General features: G+C 40.5%; 1 protein-coding gene across 7 annotated transcripts in view; it reads right to left on the bottom strand.

Annotated features, from left to right (window-relative positions):
- Positions 1-24,874, bottom strand: part of Elmo1 (engulfment and cell motility 1) — a 531,134-nt gene that overhangs the window by 261,066 nt on the left and 245,194 nt on the right. For all 7 annotated transcript variants that reach the window (XM_063233959.1, XM_063233960.1, XM_063233957.1 and 4 more), the window contains one exon: positions 4,123-4,227. In XM_063233959.1, the coding sequence (XP_063090029.1) occupies positions 4,123-4,227 (105 nt within the window). The remainder of the gene's footprint in view (positions 1-4,122; positions 4,228-24,874) is intronic.

Genomic DNA, 24,874 nt, shown 5'->3' with positions numbered 1-24,874 from the left:
ATCTGGACATTTTATCTGGACGAAGGATTCAGTGGTAGGGCAGAGGACGGAGAAGAAAGGAGGATGAGGGTAGTGAGAAGTAAAGCCACAGAGATAGGCTGCGGGGCTCAGGTAGAACACAGAGGATGTACTCTCGAGCTCTGCTGCCCATGTCTCATGGCCTACTGGACAGGGCTGCCATCTGGATTCCCCAAGGCGGTGCCCATCACACCTGTTCTCCTTCACTCACAACCCCACCTTCTCCCTGGAGCGAGAACTCTGCCTCCTCCTTGGAGTCAGTCCTGCTTCTTTTAGCTCCAACCTGATTGCTTCTCCCTGTTGCCACGTCCACTACCTTAGTAAAGCCACTGTCACTTCCTCACTACTTCTCAATTTTTTCTACCTCTAGTTTGATTTCTCAGGTCAACGAGTGATTTTGTGGAGATGATTCATTTGTATCATTTTTACTTAAAACACCAGAAATTCTCACAAACACTGTAATATGGCTTTACATGTTCATGAGCAACATTGTTTTGTTGGGCTATGACTGAGCACAGTGTACTCTCACCTGCTCCCGCTCGCTGGCTCTCTGCCAGAGATAGCACCCAATGTCATCCGCTGCCACATCCCCACTGGCAGGGTCCCCTCCATCTGAAGTATTCTTCACTCTTCGTTCCGCTTGGTTAATTAGGACAATCCAATCTGGATGCCACTGTCTGGCCTGATCTTCATTATCTGCGGTGATGACCTTCCTCTGTTCAGGGTTCCCCTCCCAAGATGCATCCCAAGTGATGTGGAAACTGCCTCATATTTGTGCCTTTCCCAATTCCATCCACGCCCCTCCCTCCCACCTTAGACATCCTGTTTTCAATTCCAGGACTCACAGGTATCCTGTTCCTACCACCCAGCTCCTTATTCAGGAACATACAGCCCGACACAATCCGCACCCAGGGTCCTGGAACCACATATACTTAAGGTTTGCAGAGGAAGAGAAAGCCACCAGGAAACCTAAGCAATGGGCAAGCTGATAACCAAGGCAGTACTGGCTGTGGGGTTCATAGACAAGTGAGTCACCAGAACAGGGCCAGGTCTGCAGGGGCAGCTGTGACAAGGACAAGGCATTTGCTGGGTGTGGCCCTTGATGGTGGGGCTTGGGAAAGGGAGTGGCAGCAGTATGGGGCCCAGGTTGACAAGTGAGTGGCAGGTGAGTTAGAACCCAGGAAAAGACCACACATGGATACACAGTGGCTGAAGAACATGATATCTGGAGAAGGAGGATGTCAACAGTAAAAGAATGTTTGTGCTTGCATATGTGTGCATATACAGTATTAAAATTACTTTTTCAAAAATCTTAACCATAATTCTGACTGGCAAAGAAAGGGCAGGGTAAGATTAATTAAGGTACAGATTAGTATTTATCAAATAAAGGATCTAAATAATAAATGAATGACTACATTTATACAAGACATTTAGACTATACAAAAATATTTCATCAAAATGTAAATTTAAAAGGCAAATTCTTTGTTTTGGAGGTAAAAACATTCTTTATGTTTGGAGATAAAAATGCAAGGAGCATTCTATGGCTGATACATTGTGTCAACTTGAGACCTTCAGAAGTTTAACTGAGAGACTCAGCAGGGAGCCAGGGTTCTTTATAAATATCCTCATCCTGTGCAAAGGAGGGCAAGGAGATTTTGTGAGTGGTACCCGCCCTGGGGATTGGGGGGTGGGCTGCCCACCCCTCACAGGAGAAGAGGCTTGTTTTCCCCCTTTTGGGCTTTCTGCTGCCTTTAAATGTTGCCCCAGTGTCAAGCCATCCTGCCTTGGAACCAGCTGATTATGGACTGAAACCTCCAAAAACTGTAAGATGAATAAACCTTTTTTTCCTTCCTTTAGGGTGTCAGGTATTTTGTTCCAGCAACGAGAGAAAAGTAAAAGTAACTAGTCTCTACAGTCCTAATGCAATAGTACTGTAGGCAAAGTCTCAACTTCCTGCAGGATCCACTAATGGCATGCATTCATGTAAATAACTTAGGTTTTCCATCTAATGGTCACTGCCTCAAAGTCAGATGGGACCTAGGACACACTGGAGAAAGGACACTTTTGGGGAAAAAAAGACATCTAAAATATAGGAATCTCACTGAATAAAGCAAAGTGCACGTGAACCAAAAGTGCCATACTTTTCCTTACATGCAGGTTTCTTTTAAGTCTCTATCACATCTTTCAGTTTGCCATGGTATTGATTTCACTTGTAACAGTTTAGACAAATGACGTTTAAAACATTAAATTACTTTCAAGGGACATACACTTCTTATGCAATTAACAATACCTTCAACAGCAATAAGCTCTAATTTTGAAGACATTCATTTGCAAACATTCATTAGTTGATGACAAATTCAATTTCTACTTGGCTTCTACTTTCCACACATGTAATTCTCCAAGGCTATATAATAGACAGTACTTCGAAAATATTAATTTACTTATGTGAAGGCAGATTACATTCCTGGAAAATGTTTGTGCAATAAATATACAGGCATATAAGTCAAATCAAAGTTGCATTAAAGAGCAATTTTCTTGGGGAGGCCTGAATTTCTGACCAAGCACTTGATTCAAAATCTTTCACAGAAATGACTGTAAAGTCCTCTTTATAATCATATTACAGGTAATATTTCAGAAGAAACAAAGCTTCCAAATTTGCACATAGAGATAACAATGTAAATTTAAAATATGTTTCCTAAAAAGACCACAAAGACTTGCAAGACTGGATCAAGGCAGCATAGCAGGTAATTCAGTTTTTCCCCATGTAGGTCGCCCCAGAATTTACTGGTCATCATGACAATTAAAGAAAGATGCCTACGTATTTCCAAATGTCCTGGGGGCAATATTGCCTAGCTGGAAGCCATCGAATTGCCTGCTTCTAGAAGGAACCCTGGCCCAGATGGAAGAAATTGTCCATGTTCACGTCACTGGATAGTGAGAGTCACATCCCAAACCCAGGCCCCCAGGAAACCAGTGGCACTGAAAGTCCAGGGAGGATGTCAAAGTAGTGGACATTCTGTAATCTTAATGTAATGTTTAGTTCTGGCTTACTCTTCCCACTTTAAGTAATTTATTTCATCAAATACTTTCTAGCTGGGTGAGGTGGTGCAGGCCTGTTATCCTAGCACTCTGGGAAGCTGGACCAGGAGGACTGCCAGTTGGATCCCAGCCTAGGCAACTCAGTGAGACCCTGTTTCAAAATAAAAAAATAAAAATAAAAAAGGGCTGGGGATGTTGCTAAGATAGGAAGGCCCTGAGGTCAATCCCCAGCACTGAAACAAAACAAAACAAAACAAAACAAAATCCTCTCTAATCTTAAACAAGTGATAATTTTCAATACTTGCTAATTGCCCCAGGTCACTCTTGGATCTGCCCTTTGTCACACCCCAAGCATGTGGTCTTTGCTCCCTGAGAACAGGGGAGAGGTATCATGAGGAACCAGAGCTCCCGCTGTGCAGACGTGGTCAAGACACTGTCAGCTCTGGCTCCATTGTCTCACATTTTGTCCTCTCCAATGGGCACTGCCCATTTGGCAGGTGGCCTGTTCTGTGTCACAGAGAAAACAGAGGCGTCCCCTTCTGCCTCTCCATCAACTACGTATCTTAGTCACGGGCCTTGCCCAGCCTGCTATAAAACATGAGATGTATTTCTCTCCTTCCCTATAGCTCTGCCTTTCCTCTTCCTTTTTGTTTACTGCATATACAGAATCAGATTGAAGAGAAGCAAGAGCCTCTTTCTAACTTTAGGAATAGACTAGAGGAGTCCCCACTACATCTGAGTCATGAGAGTCTTGATAAACAGTTCATTTTTGCTCTTTGTTATTTAAGTCTTTTTTTATAATTCAATATTGAGCTACCTAAAATGCTTTTCCAGTGTTAATTTTAGTTTTTTAAATGCCAACCTTTGGGAAAAAAATTAAAGGGCCAAAAAAACACCTCTTATTCAGTCCCCTGATCAATGGCATTTAAATTGAATATTTTATTTACCAAGTGATGAGTGCTAAAACACTAGTTATTTGTCTAAAGGTAATCCCTCTGTATTTGCAAGTTTGAAATTGAAATTCAATAGGAAGCTGAAGGATGTGAAAGTGGCTTGCAGGCTTACCCGGATGTAGGCATCCTGGTGGTGCTTGGCGAAGTACAGCATATTGTCCAGAGCCAACATTCCGGGAGGGGTCTGGGTGAAATCCATGGCGGGGTTGACATGATTCTGGGGATGAAAATAAAAGGTTCCATGAAGTTAGTACTTCAACAGACTTCACCCATCCCCAGGGATTAATGTCCTCCTCAGGACAGAAGTACCACAGTGCAAACTCCAAGTAACCAAATCTGAGGAGCTTTTGTGTCTCCATGGAAACCACTGAAACTGGAAGAAGGGCATCCCTCAGCCCTACAGGTTCAGCAACATCAGCTTTAATACAGGGCTTGGGAGGTCCAGGGGAAGATTAGTAAAGTAGCATAGTTCTGAGACATGTCACATTGTGAGACTACGAAAACAATAAAGAAACTTTATTTCGGGTGCCACACTGAAACGAAATTAACAGCATCTGGCAAGAGAGACAGGAGCCAAGACACATCTCTTGCCATTTTTCTCTGACACAGACTCTAGAATGCCATGCTTGTCTACTCCGTGCCCTCTCCATCCTCACATGTGAGGTGAAGTATGGCTTTGCCTGTTGATGGGAGTTGAGAACTTTCACAGGTTACACCACCCCCAATTCAGATGTCCACAGGGCTCTAAGGTCCCCCTGCTGTCAGAGGGCGTGTCTACCATCACAGCCTCCATATCTGGCACAATGGAGCATTTAATGTGTGTCTAACTGGAGCAGGCCTGAAGGATCCAGTTCTCTAAGTGCTTGAGCTCATCTACTGCACCCCACAGGGACCCCTACTCAAACAGCAAGCCCCACTCCACCATTCACCACTGAAAATGAGCACCAAAAACTGCCCTGAAAATGTAAATCTAAATGGTGAGGATTAAAGGAAAAGCAAGCTTTTTCTTCTCATGTCAAACAGATGAAAAGGAAGTTAAAGACAATTTGTTGTTGCTATATAGAAATGCTACTGAGTTTTGCACGCTGGTTTTGCATTCTGCAGCTTTACTGAATTCATTTAGTACTTCTCTCACAGCGTTCCAATGAAGCTGTTACAGTTTTCTATACATAAAACCACATCATCTGCAAACAGAGACAACTTGATTTCCTTCATCCCTATTTGTATAGCTTTGATTTCTTTCTCTTCCAGTACCAAGTTGAATAGAAGCTATGAAAACAGGCATCTTGTGTCACCGCAAAAATGGCCCTCAATGGGATAACACAGTTGTTAGCTATATTCAACACATATTTCAGAACACTATGCTGCACAAGGTTATCTGACAGTATGCATATATACCGAAATATATACATATATACATATACATCTGTCAGTATGCATATATATCTGTATATATAGATACATATTTATATATGATATATAGGTACATATATAGATATATAGATAATATGTATCCATGCATATATGTCTTTTTACATATATGCTGAAATACATATATAATGCACACATATTTCAAAACACTATGTTGCACAAGGTTATCTGTCAGTATACATATATACTGGAATATACATATATACATATAAATCTGTCAGTATGAATATATATCTATATAGAGATACATATTTACATATGGTATATTTACAGGCACATATATAGATAGATACATGTATAGCTATATAGATACATATATAGATATATATGCATCTACATATACCTGTACATATATCTATACATATATACACGTCATTTCACATATACACTGAAATACATATACAATGCATACATATTTCAAAACACCATGTTGCACAAGGTTATGTCAGTAAAAAACATTTTTAAAATGGATAAATGATCTGAGTACTAAAGAAAACTTTTTACCTCATGATCTAGGTAATTTACATGAAATGACATAGTTTCATTTTGATTCAAAATACTTCTTAATAAATACCTTGGATCTCTTGCTTGCTAGGCAAGTTTTGGCTAACAGCAATTTTTTTTCTAATTCTGATACAGGAAAGAAGACCTTTTGATTCATTTCTCCTAGGTTCAAACCACCCACACTTTTCTACACTGTTTAAGAGTACATCTAAATTGTCTTTCCCAAGCTGATCTGAAATTTTATGAGTCAATAAATAACATATAAATTATGAATGGCTGTCAAGGGGCACAGCTCTGGATTCAAGAAAACCCCTGTTCATTACATTTACCCAACACTTGTGTCACTGCAATGATTTCAATACTTTATTTTAATATTTTATCCTATTAATTTGTTAAAATGTTGGGAAGTTTTAAAAATGCTGAAGTACTACTACCAATCATAAAGATATAGTCCATAAAGTAAATATAATTGTAACAAAGCATGAAAACCATTCAATAGGTCAAATGCTGTGCAGTTTAATCTTAATTTGACATTCATGGGAGGAAGACGTATTCCATAGTGGGTAACTCATATTTCATATTCCATAGTTGGTAAAAGGGAAAACAAAATGCTGGAATTAAAGAACACAGTATTTACTCTAAAACATAACTTATATGTAAAGGTTTTAGTTGTTTATCTAAGAACAATGGGAATTCATTACACACAAGCTGATTATTCTGATACATTAGATCTCCATAAACATAAATGACATAAAGTAAAGGTTGCTATTTGCTGAGGCCTTTTCGGGTGCTAGAATTATTTTTCACTTTATATATATTAAATTTCACAGCACTCTGACCCAGTATATATGACTTCTAATATCCCCATCTTACCGATGAAGAAGCAGAATCTCTTCCCAGCACCTCACGCCTAGCACTGGCTGAGCAGGCAGTGTCTGCTTTGGACAGTGCATCTCATCAATCTTTTGTTCCTGTGATTTTCCTTCCCACCAGGTTAGCAAATAAATGCATTTATTTTGGTGAAGCTTGCATTTAGACTTTACATGTCCTGAAAAGTTTATTTGGCGGACAATTAGACTCATCAATATTAGCAGTCATATAGCCTGAGCCAGCCAACAAAGGAGAATGCGCCAGATGTCAAAAGGAAAACAACATAACATTTATTTCAGACCTAGTTCTAGCATTGAACTATGTGTCTATTCTAAAAATAAATACATGTAAAGAACACCAAGTAGACAAATTATGTTTTATAAATCTAATTCCACCCCCTTCCTACAATTAAGTATTAGTGAAACTGAACAGAAGGGAGATTTTTGTGACTCAAGAATCACGAGGTGTATTTGAATTTTGCACCCACAATCCCCTGGGAGACTTCTTCAATCAATCACTCTGTTCCTCAGGCACATGTGGGTGCCAAGTAGGGCACTACTGCTTTCAAACAATCCTTACAGTTAAAACTAGTAGTGATACACACTTGTAACTTGGTTTCCAGAATTGTCTGTGGGTACCCAAATCTTGGGATGCTAGTCTCTTCTGTATCCTGGAGCAGAATTTGCACTTGACCTGTGCTTATCTTCTGTACACTATAAATCACTTGTAACACTTAATACAATGTAAACACTATGGAGGAAGCTGGCATACTGGATGGCTTGGGGAAATTAACAAACAAATGTCTGCACGTGGTCATTAGATATGAAGTATTTACAAATAATTTCAGTCCACAGTGGATTCCATCTGTGGATGAGGAATCCATGGATATGGAGAGAGGAGGAAGGCCAGCCCATAGTTAATTGCTAGAATTCTTTTGAAGAAACAGGTAGCTAATTACTATATCACCTTGATGGGATACCAGCTACTCTGTGGCAGGCATTGTGCAAATTATTATATATATGCAAGCTTTTAATCCTTATAAAATCTTACAAGGCCAGTGTTATTATTATCTTTCTTTGTCGGGAGAAACCTAGGTAGTGAGAGTTTGGGCAGCTTCTCCAGTATTTCTGAACCATCAGATAGCAATCTGAGAGCATGGATTTGGAGGCGGAAATTGGCAATGTTCATTGACCAATCTAATTGCGGCAGATTTGACAAAGACATCCAGCGTGGGTCCCCAGTTGGCAGTCCTCCTCAATCAACGCTATTCCCTCAGGCAGAATGGGCCTGTGATCCATTCCCTTTAATAAAAGCTATAATTTCTCTACCCCTCCCAGATATTAGAACAGACTAAAGTCTCTCTTACATTCAATGAACCATGTCCTAATTGTCTCCAACAGATAGGTTTTACTAAACAAAAGCCAATTAGAAAATTGCTTTTGACTTTCAATGATTTCCTCAAAATTACGGCATAATTATATTTCAGATAAAAATTGTAGTTGAGGGTTCATTATGCTTCTATTTTCTCTCTCTTTTTTCTCTCCCTTTTTATCTTTCCCTTCCATCCCTCTGTTTCTCTATCCTTTCAACCTTAGCTATCAATTTCCTAGCCTCTCTTCCCTTGAAATGATTGTTTTGTTTTCTTTGCTTGATTTTAATAGTGAAATGATTTTACAGGCATGAGTTTTTGAAATGAGGAAAAAGAAAAGAATTACAGGCCAAAATAAGTGTATGCTTTCTGTACTGTGACAAAAATACTCCGAGAATCTAGCAAGGCCAAGAGCTCCCCCCCAACCTTTCTTATTTATGAGATGCTCTGTGTACAGATTTATTTTTGTTTCTTGTTCCATCTTATTTTTTTCCACCTATCAAGAAATGGGAGCTGCAAGAGCTTTGATAAACGGCTTCAAATTTCCCTTGTTTTACTGCAAAGCCCGTGTACCTCTGTACATCCTTCTGAAACGTCATTTGTTAGTTCCTATAGAAGCGCTGCTCTGTGAATCACAGCAGACAGTTCTCAGCCCCTAGAGAAAAGGGAATAGCTGCTTCTTTTTCCAAAGCAGCAAAGTTTGTCACTTGAAGAATGTGACACCAACCAGCTGTAGACACCACGAGTTATGTGTGGCTTGCTATCTAGGTCCTGGAAATCAAGTTTCTCTTCTGTTATCCACTGGCCAGTTTTTTTTTAGGCTAAAGTATTTCAACAACACATCCAGGGAAGGTTTTAAGCTTTGAGACAGAAAATCTCTATGTCTGTTTAGACCATATTCCATAGTGAGCAAGGGGTGGACTGTAAATACAATCCATGCTGGACTCTTTATTTTGTAGATGAGGTAACAAGGCTCCTGGTGAAGTGTTGCTCAAAGTTGCGTGGTATCCACCTTCTGGAAAAGGAGTATAGTACCATACAATAAATCAAAACTGCTGGAAGCCACTCCCAGAGTCTCTGGTTAGTTATGCTGGGAGTGGGGCCCACAGATTCAAATCTCTATCAAATCCCCAGTTGCTGTGGTTGGTGAGCACATTTTGAGACCCACTGGAAAACAAAATGATGCATCACAAATAACATCAGAAGAAGATCCAGAACCCAGATTCACCCATTCCCTGAACCCCACATGATGCCCATTCCACGGTAGTGTAACTCACTAAGTTAAATATTAAGTAACTTACTATTAATCTGCTTTGTGTTTAAACATCTCATCCATGAAACACATTGCTTTATCTCAAAAAGGGAATCATAATTTAAAAGCTCTCACTTATTCAGTTACTCAAATTTCTAACTGAAATAATACATACTAGCACATCCACAGGAAGCTATAATCAGTCAGTACTTTCTGCCCTTGAGTGCTTCCTGGTTGGGGAAGGTAGGGCTGGCACTAGCCTGAATGGTTTTTAAATGATCTGTGTTTTTCAATTACCAGTGCCATGCTAGTCCTTCATTAGTGTGGAAAATAAAGAGATGATTACAATCACGTCTGCCAGATGGCACATCGTGAAGGCCTCTGAGGATTTAGTAGTTAATATTAGTATTATATGAGTGCCTACATTTGCTTCGCAAATACAGCATTACAAAAAAAACCTTTAAAGAAAATCACACTGAAGAATATGCATGTAATTTACAGAAATCCATTCAAAGATATTCCCTGAGTCTGGCTGTGCAAGGTCATATTTTCCAAGGAGATGCAGGGCCACCCAGGAGCTCTGAAGACCCATACATTGTCCCCTCTCCTGCCTACCTGGTATAAGGGTGATGGTGTTTTCGCTGGCATTCTGGAACAACTGTCCTCTACATGACTACACCTGAAAATTCTCTGGAGATCTGTCAAAAGTCCTATAATTTAGGCTGTACCCTAAATAGGTTCAATGTGAAATTCTGGGAGAGAGCTCTTTTGCAAATGGGAAGGGGACCAACAGATGGAGAGGGCAGGCAGGGAGGGAGGAGAGGGTGATGTAAAAAGAATTAAAATCTGTTATATGCATGTACCAACTGCCCATGATGAAAATAATCATTATGTACTGCAAACATGTACTAATAAAACTAAAAATTAAAAGACAAAGAGAAACTCAGCAAGTGAGACTCAAACAACTGAACTCATAAAGCTTTTTAGGTGACTCAGATGTCCAGCCAAGGTCAATAATCACAACCAATGGTCCTCAAAGTCGTGCAAGCAGCAGAACCTCCTAGAGAACTGACTACAGCCCAAGTTGCTGGCCCACCTCTGGTGTTTCTGGTCCAGCAGGTGTGGATGGAGCTCTAGATCTGGCATTCACAGCTCTTCCCTCATGTCACAGCTGGTCTCTGGGCCACACAGTAGAACTAAATCACAGTAATCAAGTACAAGAGGAGTTAGGGACCTCTCATCAGAGAAGTTTGGATTTCTATTTCTGAGCAAAGCACTGTGCCAGCCAGATACATTTCACCCCAAAATGAAATTAAAACAAACATCATGCCTGCCTTCAGGGAACTTCTACTTTAAAATTGTGTAATTAAAAGCCCGTAAGAATTCAGCTTTAAGGCCCTACAACATGGGCTGTCTCCTGCAACCTGTAGGTGGAAGATGCACTGCACACTGCTGGGCACCCTGGGAGCTAAAAATGACTTCGGGGAAGATGGCAGGGTGGTAAACAAGAGCAAATCAACCTCTCAGACATATGGAATCCAGACACTGGAATATAACAATCTGGGGAAGAAAAGAAGGAGAGAAGTGGAGCCCCACGAGTCAGGAAAGACCTGAAAAGAGAACTGGAACCCACAGGAAAGATGAAAAGGGAAACCACAGCACAGAAAATGAGGTGGCCATCTCCAGTTTCTCCCTGACTCCCGGCTGGAGGTGTGAGAGAGGAGGCTGGAATCTACAGACACAATGAGGTTAGGTGACTCTAGGAGCCTCCAGAGAGAAATGCACCAATGGAAGAGATCATAAAGATGCCAGTGGTTTTACTAAATTGAGGACACACAAGATCCTGGACCACCTAAAATCTAGGCACACTGTGGAAGCCTCAGCCTTCTCTCCACCTTCCTTCCCAGCCCTTCCTTCCCCATCTCTTTTAGCAGCCCTTTTCTCCTACAGGTCTACATCTCTCTAGTTTTCATTCATTCCACGTAGGCAGAGGGTGAAGTCCAGCAGAGGACACAGCCTAGTGAGTCACCACTCCAAGGTGAGCCTCACTGATCCATCACCAAACCACTTTCCTGGAGCCCTACAGATCTCTGGGCTTCTCTGGCAAGGACTATATCACCAAGATGAAACCTCCCTGCTCATGGTAGAGTGTAGAGTCTACCATGAGGCTGCTACAGATGTGATTTGTGATGATGAAGCTTAGTTGTAACTTGATCAGCTTGGTAGCCACCAAAGGCATAGTAAAGCACTGTCCCAGAGTCCTGAATATGGCTGTGTGGCACACAGAGATACACCCTGGGATCCTTATCTCATTCCTGACCTCCTTCTTCTGTAGCTCAGTTCCCCTCTGTTTCCCAGTTACTATGAACTAAGCTTGTTCCACCACACCCTTCCACCATGCTGATCTTGCCTCAGAGAACCCCCTAAATCAAGAGCCAAATTAAACCTCTCCTCCTTTAAGTTATGAGTGTCAGATTCTGTCTCAGTGACTGGAAATCTGACTAATAGAGGCCCCAAGGAGGAAATAAATAGAAGCTCAGGAGCCACAGCCTGGATTCCTCCAGGACCTGCACTGTCTGACCCTGGCATAGAGCTACAGTTCGGTTGCAGTACAATTGCAAAAGTAGAAAAATAAAGCTTTCCCCATGAAGATGGTCTCCGGGACTTTATTTATAGCAGCAAGAAGATACAGATGGTGATGAGAACTCCAATCATGGCATCAGAAGCAAACACATTCAGAGTACTTTGATGGACACCAAGCACTGTTCCAAGAAGTAATCTGCAAACCACACCCCAGGGAGCTTGTTTGTTTTTCCACTGCTGTGAGTCTGAATTTTTCTTTTATACTTTTCAATTTTTGTAATCAAAGAAAAAATAAACCCTGTCATTCAAAGTACATACAATTCAAGACTTAATAGCCTTAGTGGAAATTTTATTGGAACTCAGTGATGACTGCTTACTCTACATATTATCTGGCTGTTTTTACCCTATAGAGCAGAATCAAGAAGTTGCAGTAGAGGGCTGGAGGTTTAGCTAAGCAGCAAAAGTGCCTGCTTGGCAAACACAAGGTCGTGAGTTTGATTCCCAGTTTAAAAAAAAAAAAGTTACAGCAGAGCCTGGAGATGGTTTACAAAGCATAGAAATATCTGTTACCTGGCCTTTTCAAGGAGACATCTGCTGACCCCTGATCTCAGCATCTGCTACCCAGTATCCCTGAGTGACGGTAAGAAAATCAATCCTCTTTAATCAACAGTTAAAGACTTAACTTTAACAAAGAGATTCTGATGTTTTGTTCCCTAGGCAACCACGATACTCTTGTAAATACTGAATGGTTTACTCCATTCAATAAGTACTGCATTGATAAATATTCCCAAATGTGAAGCCAGACAAACCTGCATCCTGCAATGTGACACTGAGAGGAGTGTGATCTGTAACCTCCACTCATGACTAGCGGTCCCCTGCCCCAGGCAACTACTGCCACAGGGATTCAACCAGAACCCTTGGGGCTTTTGGACACCTCCTGCCCCACCATCTGAAGATAAATGTCAGATGAGGCCTTCAGTATAATAAAATATGAACTGGATGAGTGTGCTGGCACATTCTTATAATCCCAGTACTTTGGGAGGCTGAGGCAAGAGGATCACATGTTCAAGTCAGGCTTGTTCAACTTAGTAAAAACCCAGTGTCTCTCTCTCTCTCTCTCTCTCTCTCTCTCTCTCTCTCTCTCTCTCTCTCTCTCTTTCACATACGCCACACACACATTAAAAAAGGATTGTGGATATAGCTCAGTAGTAAGACCTTGGGTTTAATCCCCAAAGCCAAAACAAAACAAATCAATGACAACAAAAATGTGATGTGCTCGGCACATGTAACTGTGTGTGCATGCAGCCTTAAAAACGGCAAAAATTGGCCTTTAAATTTGGAGACTATGATCTCCTTTCCATGATAGGGTAAGTTGTATTCTTTTTTAAACTTTCTTTTAGTTTAAAAATAACCCAAAATTTTATAACAGTATCATGGAAGGATAACAATAGTTAATATATTGCACATTGTTATCTTTAGAGAAGTTACTTAGAGGTTTAACATGTGGGAATAAAAATTCTCCAAACAATATTAGCCCAAACCTTTCTTTTCAATGGACTAGGAGAAACTAGTAATATAACTACCTCATATTTTCTTTCTTTTCCATTTTTCCTTCCTTCTTTTCTCTTTTCTCTCATCCTAGTTCCCTTTTTCCTTTGAACAATTTCTTCCCATTTCATAATATCTGTTATACACTTTTTACCTCATTCCCTCTTTCAGTTTCTCATACTAGGGAGACAACACAGTATTTATACGTGTGAGACCAATTTATTTCATTATGAATATGGCTTCAAGTTGCATCCACTTAACGATAAAAGTCCGAAGTTTATCCTTTTTATGGCTGAGTAGTATTACATTGTATAAAAAGACCATTTTTTTATCCATTGGTCAGCTGATGGGCATCTGAGTTTTTTCCAAGATTTAGGTATTACAAGTTATGCTGCTATAACATAGATGCACATATATGGCTGTGGTATGATGTTTTTAATTCTTCTCGGAAGATACCCAGAAGGAGGATAGCGGGGTTAAATGGGAACATTAATCCTACTTTTTAAAGGAATCTCCATACTAATTTTCACACTGGTTCACCAATCTGCATTCCCGCAAACAACGCAGAACAGTTCCTTCTATCCCACTGTCCCTCTGGCATTTATTATTGGTTGATTTCTGGATGATAACCATTCTTTCAGGAGTGAGATGGATTCTCAGTTTTGTTTTAATTTGCATCTCTCGAATAATAGATGAGTCTGGCAATTTTTTTATATATTTATTTGTTGTTTGTATTTCTTCACCTGAGAAGTGCGAATATCCCTTGCTTATTGATAGGAAGAACTAAAACAGTGAAAATGGCCATACTCTCAAAACTGTTATACAGATTTAATGCTATCCCAATAATCAGCATTAACATACCTCATAGAACTAGAGAAAACATTCCTAAAATTCATTTGGAAAAGAAGACACCTAGAATAGCCAAAGCAATTCTGGGCAACAAAGGCAAGGCAGGCCACATGACAATCTTTGACTTGAAATTATACTAAAAGCTGCTGTGACAAAATCAGCATGGTACTGGCAAAAAAAAAAAAAAAAAAAAAAAAAACAGATCTGACAATCAGTGGAACAGATTGAAAAATGCAGACAGAATTCTAACCACACTCAGCCACCTTATATTTGACAAAGGGTCAAACACGTTCACCGGAAGAAAAATAGTCTATTTAATAAATGGTGCTGGAAAAATTGGCTTTCTGTATGCCAGAGACTAAAACTAGACCCGTGTGTATCTCCATCACTATGCTAAAGTCAAAATGGATCAAAGATATAAACATTGAAATAGAAACACTAAATCTACTGGAGGAGAAAGTAGGTAAAGATCTTGAAGACTTTGGGGTAGGTAGAGATTTCATAAACAAAAATCAGACTGCACGAGACATACTTCAAAGAATCAACAACTGGAATTCATATTAAAAAGATCTTGCATATCAAAAGAAATCACCAACAGAGTGAAAAGACAACACAGAGAGTAGGAAAAAATTATAGCCAGTTGTCCCTCAGACAGAGGACTTATAGCTAGAACAATAAAGAATTGAAAAAAAAAACAGACTTCCTAAATTCAAAGATCTAATCCAAAAATGGGCATCAAGGGTAAATTCAACTCTTATGCACATTTTAGGTATTTACAAATGGAAACGTGGGAAGGGTAAGAATTTTGCTTATGTTCACACAAACAGGGTGCTGAGATTTGAACCCCAGACTGGAGTATGTTAAGCCACTTCTGTGAAAGGAAAATTAGCCTCATGATGGAAAATCTACTCAGTGGGAGACATTACTATCTTTTAAAATTACATGCACTGAGTAGATATCACAAGTGAAAAGGCCAGGACTATAAAACTCATGTTGTCTATATTTTGTGTACAATGTCTATTGTAATACACGTAGAATGCATACTTGTATGGAATATTCTTATTACATAAATCAAGATTTACCATAACTATGAATTTTTTAAAGTATTAAAGATCAGAAAGAAACTCACCAACATATTAATAATAATGATTGCAGTGGTGGGAAGAAGAATAATTCTTTTTCTATCTGTCCACATTTTCCTAATGATGCATTGATTTTTGCACACACATTACTAGGGGTGTGCCGTGTGCTGAAACTTTCCAACAAGGAGATGGATTCATTGGGTCGGAGAACATGAGAAAGCACTTGGAAAGGGAGTGTAAAGGGGAAATTCAGAGGAGGAAGATGTAGACATGTGTATGCACCAATCCACCAAGATGGAAGTATTATGTATGGCAAACCTGTACTAATAAACATTTTTAGAAAAAGAGAAACAGTGTGGATTCTGCTTCTGAAGCCCTCCCTGGAGCCCAGCATCCAGCAGGGGTGCATTGTTGTCAGAAAGTTTCATCCCCATCTTCCAGAAGGGTCCTCAGAGGGCAGGACTGATGGCCTCGACCTGCGACTCTGGGAGGGAGAAGCACTGTTACTGTAGAAAGGGACAGGAAAGGGTGAGAGCTTCTTATGCCTGACCCCCAGGGTACGGCCCTGGAGACATCAAAGAACCAGTTTCCTTTGTCCTGGCCCTGGAAGCCAGGCCCACCTGCAGCCTCCCAGTGCACACGCAAGGTGAGTCTTGGAGCTGTACAGTGGGATTTCAGCCACAGGCCATCACCTCACCACCACTGAGCAATCCTCAGGTCAACCCAGGTGATCGCCTGCCAACACTGAGAACTGATAATATGACTCCAAGTGACCTCTTCTGGTCCAAAGTCCTCTGACCTGTAGATAGTCAGGCTTCCACAACCAGATTGGCTTGAACATGTTGGAGTACCAATATCCAGCTATAGTTGACCTACGAAAATGGAATTTCACAGGGCTTAACCTACTAGCTGTTAAATAACATCCATTCACCCCTGTGATCGTGAAAGGTGATGATTTTCTGGGGAAATGGAAGTGAATATAGAGAGAAGTCAGTCATAGTTGAAGATAGAAGATCAGAAAGGATCATTATACTTTGGGTTTAAAAATCAGCATTGAAATCCGTATTTAACACCTTTTAAAATTGCATCTTGTAACTCCTCACTATCAAACCAGCACATACCAGGGAGGAACTTGCCACTCACTGATCTCTGCATATAGCAGTATTGTTGCAGTCTACCTGCCCCTTACTGATAGAGAAATATGCCTTTCTCAGCCTTGAGGATAAGGATTTGTGACAACTACCAACAAGAGAAACAATAAACCTTGAAGGAAGATGAAGAAAATTGGAAATTTTGAGTAAATAGCAAGACAATGCCAAGTTGCCTCTAACCTTAGCAAGCAGATTAAGTGGAATTAAGAATTACAGTGTTAACAAAGCAAAAACAAATAGCTTTGCTTGTGAACTTCATGTGATCAGGGTCCCAAGCAGAATCTGGGTGACCTCAGGCATTAGGAGGACATGTGCCAGAAATCTAGGACATATGAAGAGGACAGCTTCTTTCAAGTCAGAGGTAGAGTCACACAAGGTCACAACATCCTCAGTGCTGACCCCTACCTTACCATGGACCATGCTGTGTGGCCATATAGAAGGGACTGTCTATCCCTCAGAGTTGAGCGGCAGGACACAGAAGCCTTGTCTGAGAATATCCGGATGAGAGTTTTGGCTGTGCCAAATCTATTGGCACAATCAAGCAACTTGATCTGAGAAAGATTCTACTCATGTAAAACATTCTTAAAAATGTCTTTCAAATCTCATCAGAAAATAGCCAGTTGCTAAATATGATAGCAAATGACAAAAGGTACTGGCCCCTACTTTCACAGTGCAGTGACCAAAGCACCTGTGCATGTGTGGGTGTAGGCACGTGTGCTGAGGGGTGTGTGTGTATGTGTATGTATGTGTGTGATTGTGAGAGCATCAGACATAGGAGGAGGAACAGACCTCGGATGCCTAGCACTCACTACTGGGAAGAGACAAAGCAGCCAGGGAGAGGCAGTTCTACCTGATGGCATGAAAAAGGAAAGGTTCATTTAGAAAGAGAAGAAAATAAAAAACAACAGAATTTGTGGCATAAACATACGAGAGAGTACCAAATTTTTACCTACTTACACATAAGCACACCCATGATATTTTGAGCAGTAAAAACATCAAATATTGGTGAGAAGTGTGTGTTGGTTGGATGAAGATAAAGCAAACAGCACAAACGATGGCCCTCTGTGTGCACAGGCTGTGTATGCCATAGGGAACCCGTGAATGGACACATGTATGTGAGGTTTGTGCAGGCAGACTACAGCTGTCAGCGAGAGCGCATGCTTGGAGGTACATGTGTAAGGGCCTGGCAGGCAGCTCAGAGCTCAGAGCAAGGTACTGAGGGGCAGCTGATACAGGAGCTAACTTCCTAAAGCCTCATTTATACTTTGGTGGTTACTGTTCTAAGATCAACCTCTTCTCAGTTGGTGAGCGTTTTTAATACTTATAATTCCTAGGATTAGAACTATTTTAAAAGACTGATGTCTCACGGCTCTAAAACAGATAATGTCATCACAAAATACTGTTGGGAATTTTTTTTCAGGTAGTAGTTCCCACAGCCAGTTTTCAACATATAAAAACATCCAGCACCATGACATATATCAGCACTATGACGGGAAAAATGAGGGAGAGAAAGAGATGGGGAGAGCTTGGGTGTCACGCCTGTCTAGCACGTCCTATCCATTAACTGTCACAAAATCATCTCAATTGAAGAAAACACAGCCAAATGCTCATTTCTGTAAAATCTGAGTGTCAGATACATACCTGAATACCACCTATACTCTGGTTTTATTCCACTGATTCAAATATCTTCTTAGCAAAATGTGAATTTAGAAAATCAGTATTTTTACCAATTTTAAAACAATCAAATTAGTACTGGAGAGAAGCAAACTCAAGTAGGTTTAATTACTTCAGCATGTTGCGCTTTAAACAGTGTGAGGTGTAAGACTCTATAAGATCACAAGGGTGTTCACATCTGCTCACCTTCGCACGCTGAGCAGACTGTCCCTTCTCTCTGCCACCTGGCTCCTGTGCAAAGAGCTGAAAACCATTTTTAACAATGAGGAAAGAGGCAAACTATTAAAGAAGACCTGTGGAGATCATTGTGCATATTACACTTTGCGACATCCAATAGGCGCCTCTGTTTCTCTTAGATAAAGAATATTAACAAGAGCATTTCAATCCTCCCCAAATGAATCTTTCCTGAACAGACTGATGCCTGTATGTACAGTTTCTTTAAAACCATTCTGAACATATTCATAGAAAATCCCTCCTTGTCTACAAACCAGCACGCTTTCCTCTCCTGGTCTCTACTTTCTATCAAGGATTTTCTACCCTCTCTGCTGGCACCCTGGTGCAAAAAAGCTTCTGAAAGCTTCTCACTCTGCTAGACAGAAAATCCAGGGGAGGGAGAGTGGTTTTGCTGATTAATAAAGCCCTCATTCTTCTGCTGGTGTACATCATCTCTCCCTTGGTGCTGTGTGTTTGGGAGGGGGGTAAATCAAGGACTGATGCAAAGGACACATGCCACAATGATGCACCCTTGGGAGTCCATCGCTAGGAGAAGCCCTCCCTGGGCCTCTGTCCACCTCTGATGGGGTCTGTGCACTTTCAGAGATTCCATACAGCTGGGCTTCAGGAAGGGCCAGTCATTATCAGGACAGGTGCTGGCTGAGTTGCCACCCAGGGAGAGAAGCAGCACACTTACTCACTCAGGAGGCCAAGCAGCATCATGGGGGGGGGGGTGGTCTGGGCTCCAGTGAAACCCTCAATACTAGTTCATGCTCTTAGAAAAGAGGCTACACCTTTCTAAACTCCACACACCACTGTGGGGCATCACCCTTCTCAGGTCTGGTGTGACAATGAAACGATATGATACAGCCAAAGTTCTCAGAAGCCACAAATACCAGGTGGGCCCTGGGTGAATGGCAGTGTCCGTGAATGATTAACTTTCCACCTGTGTGCAAATCCAGGTCTGGTACCAGGTGGGACCTCAACTGAACTCTTAGGCTTCAGGTGCCAATGAGCATTGTTGCATTTTTACCTACTTCAGGATTCTGGTTCTGGAGCCCAATCCAAGTCCACATGGATTCCAAGACCTCATTGGCACAGTTCTGAAGGGATTTCCTTCCTGGAATCACCCCTTGAACCATATCCCCATCCCTAGCCCTGATAAGTGGGATCAGACAACTAAAGAATCCGAAGTCCCCCAAAGACATACCTTCTCTATCACCCTACAGTCAAACATGGAAATTTCCAGTGTCCCATAGAGATCGCAACTTGTTCTATTTATGAGGATTTCTGGCCAAGATGATTCAGTAGCATTTCTCATTTTTTGAAGCATTTATACATTCAGCAACATTTCACCTGGCTTCCGGGTGTCCAGTTACATAAGACACTGCAGCACTAAATTTTCAGCATTCCATCAATTCAAAATTAGTGACCCCACACCACTTCATAATGAAATAGCTTCACCACAGTTGGGCATCTCCAGCCTAAAACTTTGCAACTGTCAGCATGGCACTCAAAAAATTTTTAGACTTTAAGGCATTTTGTGTTTCAGATAAAGGACGCTTAACAACAAAGTCTATGTGAATACTCTTAAATACGAAAATCTCTGGAATCTGAGACACTAAAAGATCTGAGCATTTTGGATAAAGGATAGTCAGCCTACAACATGCTACAGAAATGGCTAAGCAAATGAGGCAATGTGACAAACACAATGTTTGAGTAAATTTGTTTTTCTGTCTTCTGTGTTTCACTAATGAACATTTGATCTAAAAGAAATGTTCCTAAAGCACTTCAGAAAAACCTTGAAGTAGTCAAATAACTAAGTGTTGCAGTTAAACATGATGTCATTTATATTATTCCAAGCAAGGGGTCACCTGAGAATGGAAGAGGACAGAGAAGGAGAGACCAAAGACAAGGAAGAAGGAACAGAAACAAAATTAATGGAGGAAGAAGGTGGGTAATCAGGGACCTAGGTGGTAAAAACCTGAACCAAGTTTAAGACCTGATGCATTCAGTATTTTCCTTAACAAATCACCCTGAACACCCCTGCAAGGGAGTCAGGAGCATCTGAAAACAGAAGAATCACCTCAAATTCCCTGATGGAGAAGGGGAACTGCAGGGAACCATTGGTCACATGGTTAAGAGAATGGGCTAAGGCACCAAACCCAAAGGCTGCGTTCACAGGGTGCAATGCCCCCCAGGCTGCTATCCTGAAACAGGTTTCACAGTTCTGTGTCCAGCTGCCTACACACGCCCAGCTCCAGCTCTCAAATCTTCTCCATGCATTCCAGGAGAATCTTTTACTGATCACTCTAACATTTCGGGATGAAGTCTGACCTTTGTACAGTCTCCGCAAGTGACTTGTGAACATGGCAAATACCCACTGTCACACGTTCAGGAGACCATGAACTGCTGTGGGTGCCACACGCAACTGTCGGCCCATCAGTGTGGACCATGACAGTTGATAATAACCCGTGTCACTGGAGAAATTAAAATCTTGACAAAAAAATGTTCTCTAAAAGTCAAACACAGGACTCTCATAAAAATAGAGAAAGAGCATTTGCTGAGACTTACATAACTCCATAATAAAGAACCTAACAAGATGGTAAAGAGCTACATCAAGACATATATGAGGGAGAAAGTATTTGTAGTATTTGCATAAATAATTCTAGTATAAGATTTCTAGGTTATCTCAAACTTACAGTGGCCTTTGGGGTTATCTTTCCTAGAGGGCTGTGGTAAAAAGGATTACACATCAACATTTTAACTTCCAGGTAACTGGTTTTAGTGAATAGTTAACAATAAAGTCAAACACAAAGGTATTCTCTGAGAAAGTTAAATAATCCTCAGCTTGCCTTACTTTTTTGTAGGGGAAAAGGCTCCAGTATGGACACTGAAAAAGTATATCATCCTACCTTCGTTTGCCTTATTTCTATTTCCACATAATTTTTCTTAACCTGTGTCTATAACACATTTCAAAGAAAGGAAATAACAAGCTCTAACACTGATCATGCTAGGTTGCAAATGCAGCACAGATATCTGCTCTTTTTCTCTTTGCTAATTAGAAGAATAACTTTGAAATAAATTTGTAGATTTCTTATAGTAAAGTAATTATAGATATTGTTCACTCTTTAGGAAAGAAAGAAATTTTTAACTTGCCACTTAAAAGTATACAGAGTGACTCACATCAGATGTTTTGAATAATAAATGTATTGTTAATATTTGTGAGCATTCTAAGACGGGAGGTTCACACACAGGATAAGATATTCCAAAATCTCAAATCTTTTGATTTATTAGGATCATAATTTTGAGATAATTCTAGTCAGCACTAAAATTCTAGAGATTGTATTTACAACTAGTAATCTCATGATGAATATTATCATCTTTCATCTACATTTTAACAGTTTCAAATTATGAAAGAATCTCACAATCAATAATATCCCCCAATTGCTGTGCGGTAGACTGAAATCAGAAAGCCATTTTCATTGTACTGACATGTATAAATTTTAAAAATAACATCAATTGAGTGGGATAGGTATCAAGGTCTGGATAAAACCCAAGGGTCACCAGAGAAGTTTTAGCTCCATGTTCCAAAGACTTGGGGAGAAGAGTGGGATTTGGAATCTACCTGTGCTGCTTCTCTACATTCCCAGCTCAGTGGTTCTGAAAACTGTGCTAACTGTACAAAAATAAAAGCATCCATGAACAAACACCAATGGATTTTCAGTCTTTGATATTCTTTTTAAACTCCATCACCAATGTTTTGGACAGCGCAGGGGAGACCTATTTGGTTGAGTTGAAAGTTATTCAGTAGGGTTGAATCCCTAGGGCAGAGATTTCAGGAATCAATATTGAGTGATTTACTTCCTTTATATTGTATATGTTTATAAGAGTGTTAAATGGTAAATATCTTTATGTCATTAAGTCTAGTACAGCTATTCCAAAAAATACAATTTTTAAAAAACTATCTAAAGAATAGGAGTTGTTCGGTAATAATTTCATTACTCAGTTTTATTTTTCTTTACTAATTGTACCTAAAATGTGTATCTACCAATCAGTAATACCTTGAATAGTGAAACAACGACACAGAAACGTAGGTATAGCAGCAAAAAAATCCACATAGAAGATTTCTAAATACAGTACTCTTTAGCTAAAAATAATAGACTTATTTCTATAGCCAGGACTTACTTTCTCTTCTAATAGATTTTAGAGATATGGGAGTCAATAAAACTATGTTAGTCAGCTTTGCTATCACTAGGACAAAATACTCAATATCTGCAATTGGAGAAGAGCTTAAATCTGGCTTACAGGTTTGGAGGATGCAGTCCAAAGTTAACTGGCTCTAAGGCAGAATCAGCATGGTGGAAGGGTGTGGTGGAGGACAGCTACTCACCTCATGGCAGAGACAAAGGAGGACACAGGGACCATAATACGTATTTCCAGGCCACTCTCCCAGTGATCCACCAGGCCCAATATCCTGATAGCACATCAGCCATGAACTCATCAGTGGATTCATTCATCAGTGCTGTGAACACAGCACCACCTTGGCTCAATCACCTTCCACACACTTGAGACTTTTAGATGTAAAACATGACAGAAGCATTTCTAGATCATGGTGCTACTTATACCATAATCAGATCCAACTAAAAACTAAAGATCTACAAGGAAATAGGGAAGACTGTTTACCACTGTGGACTGGGAAAGGGAACCTGGAAGAAAAGGGTGAAAGGCACACTTCACTGTGTTGTACCTTTATAGGGACATCTGTTCACTTTATATGTAAAATCAGCATGAATATTTTAAAATAAAACTTGTCATTTGGAAGAACCAATTTTCACCATGTAAACAAAAGGTACACATCACCTGATAGTGACAAAAGCCAAGACAGTGACTGACAAGAGCCTCCAATGACCACTCTTCAAATTCACAAAGACAACCCAGTTAGTTGGACTCAGAATGAGGACAATATCAGAGGACAAGTATAAGCAATTTCACATGGAGAGTTTTAATTTTAGATAGTGTCTCTAGTTCACTTAACTTCTGTTCCTCTTCTCCTTTGAAACTCACTGTTCTTAGAAATTCTGCAAAGGGCTGAGCATGAAGAGAGAATCATCTATACTTTCATGCAAAAAAGAAGAAAAAAGTCATTTCAAACCAAAGTCCTCTTCTGAGCCACTTATTTCCAAAATTTATTTGTAATACCCGGGAAATGCTCTATCAGTGGCACTTTGAACACAAGAAAGACTGAGTGAGGTATTTTCAATGTAGGCCTTGTTTGATTTCCTTGCTCCCCTCCATCTATAATACCACAGTATCAAAAGCAGGCATTATATTATTCCCCTAGTTCTTCCATAGACTTTGCTAGATAAGTACAAGAGAGAGAGAGAGAGAGAGAGAGAGAGAGAGAGAGAAGAAAAAAGGAAAAACAAAAAGAACAAAAACCAAAATGATAAAGTCTGGAAAATCTGGTGCAAGCTTTATGCTATGCTATAATCAGGGGGTCCCATTCACCTTTAGTAGCACCAGAGCCTATATCCAGGGGTCACATGGTTTTCTAAGCAGGGCACATTGCCGCATAACAGAAGCAACACTCAATCACAAGGCAGTCAGTAGATCTCCATGCTATAGTAACAGGGAAATCTGTCACATTCACTGTGGCAACAGAATTAAACAAGCAGGATGCAAGTGTGCACCTAAGTACCAAGTACTTGCAAACAGGGCCTTCTACTATTTTCACTGAATCTCAGTCCCAGACAGAGTGACTTTGCACTACGGCAGGAATAAAGCACAGTCAGGAACTGGGAGTCTTAATCAATGAGAAAATTAAGTCAAAACGGACAAGCAGCAACCTTCTGTTACAGCATGAAACTTTCACAAGATTTGACTTTTCTCTGTAGGGAAAGGTGAAATACAATTTCCTGTATCTTAATTTAATCTGCCTAATAAAATGTCTCTAAGAATTACATCACTTGCGATGGTTCAGAATCTACAGCAAGCCCATTCACCTCCAGAGATGTACTCTTTAAAATCAGATTCAGTGAGATTTCTATCATTCCTTTACTCTCCGACCGCAGGCATGCTGCATCTTGTTCCCTGCTCAGCTAGCCTGAGTCACCACCCAAGGGATCAAGGGGAAGGGCCATTGAGCGAAGACAGCCAAAGAGTACAGGACCAAGGTCCTCTGGGTTTGCACTGGAAGGTGTTACTTCAAATCTGCCATTGACCGCATGGAGGACCAGTCAGCAGGGGATTTATTTCAATGAAAATGGTGAAGTGACATCGTAAAACCTCTGACAGCACCTAGGCCAGTGGTGGTGAACCTATGGCACAAATGCAGC

Source organism: Cavia porcellus, unplaced genomic scaffold (genome assembly GCF_034190915.1).
Source record: "Cavia porcellus strain 051 isolate PalLab524CR breed Dunkin Hartley unplaced genomic scaffold, mCavPor4.1 scaffold_23, whole genome shotgun sequence".
Classification (NCBI taxonomy): domain Eukaryota; kingdom Metazoa; phylum Chordata; class Mammalia; order Rodentia; family Caviidae; genus Cavia; species Cavia porcellus.
The sequence above is the reverse complement of the archived record's forward strand: the minus strand, read 5'-3'. Positions and strand labels throughout refer to the sequence as shown.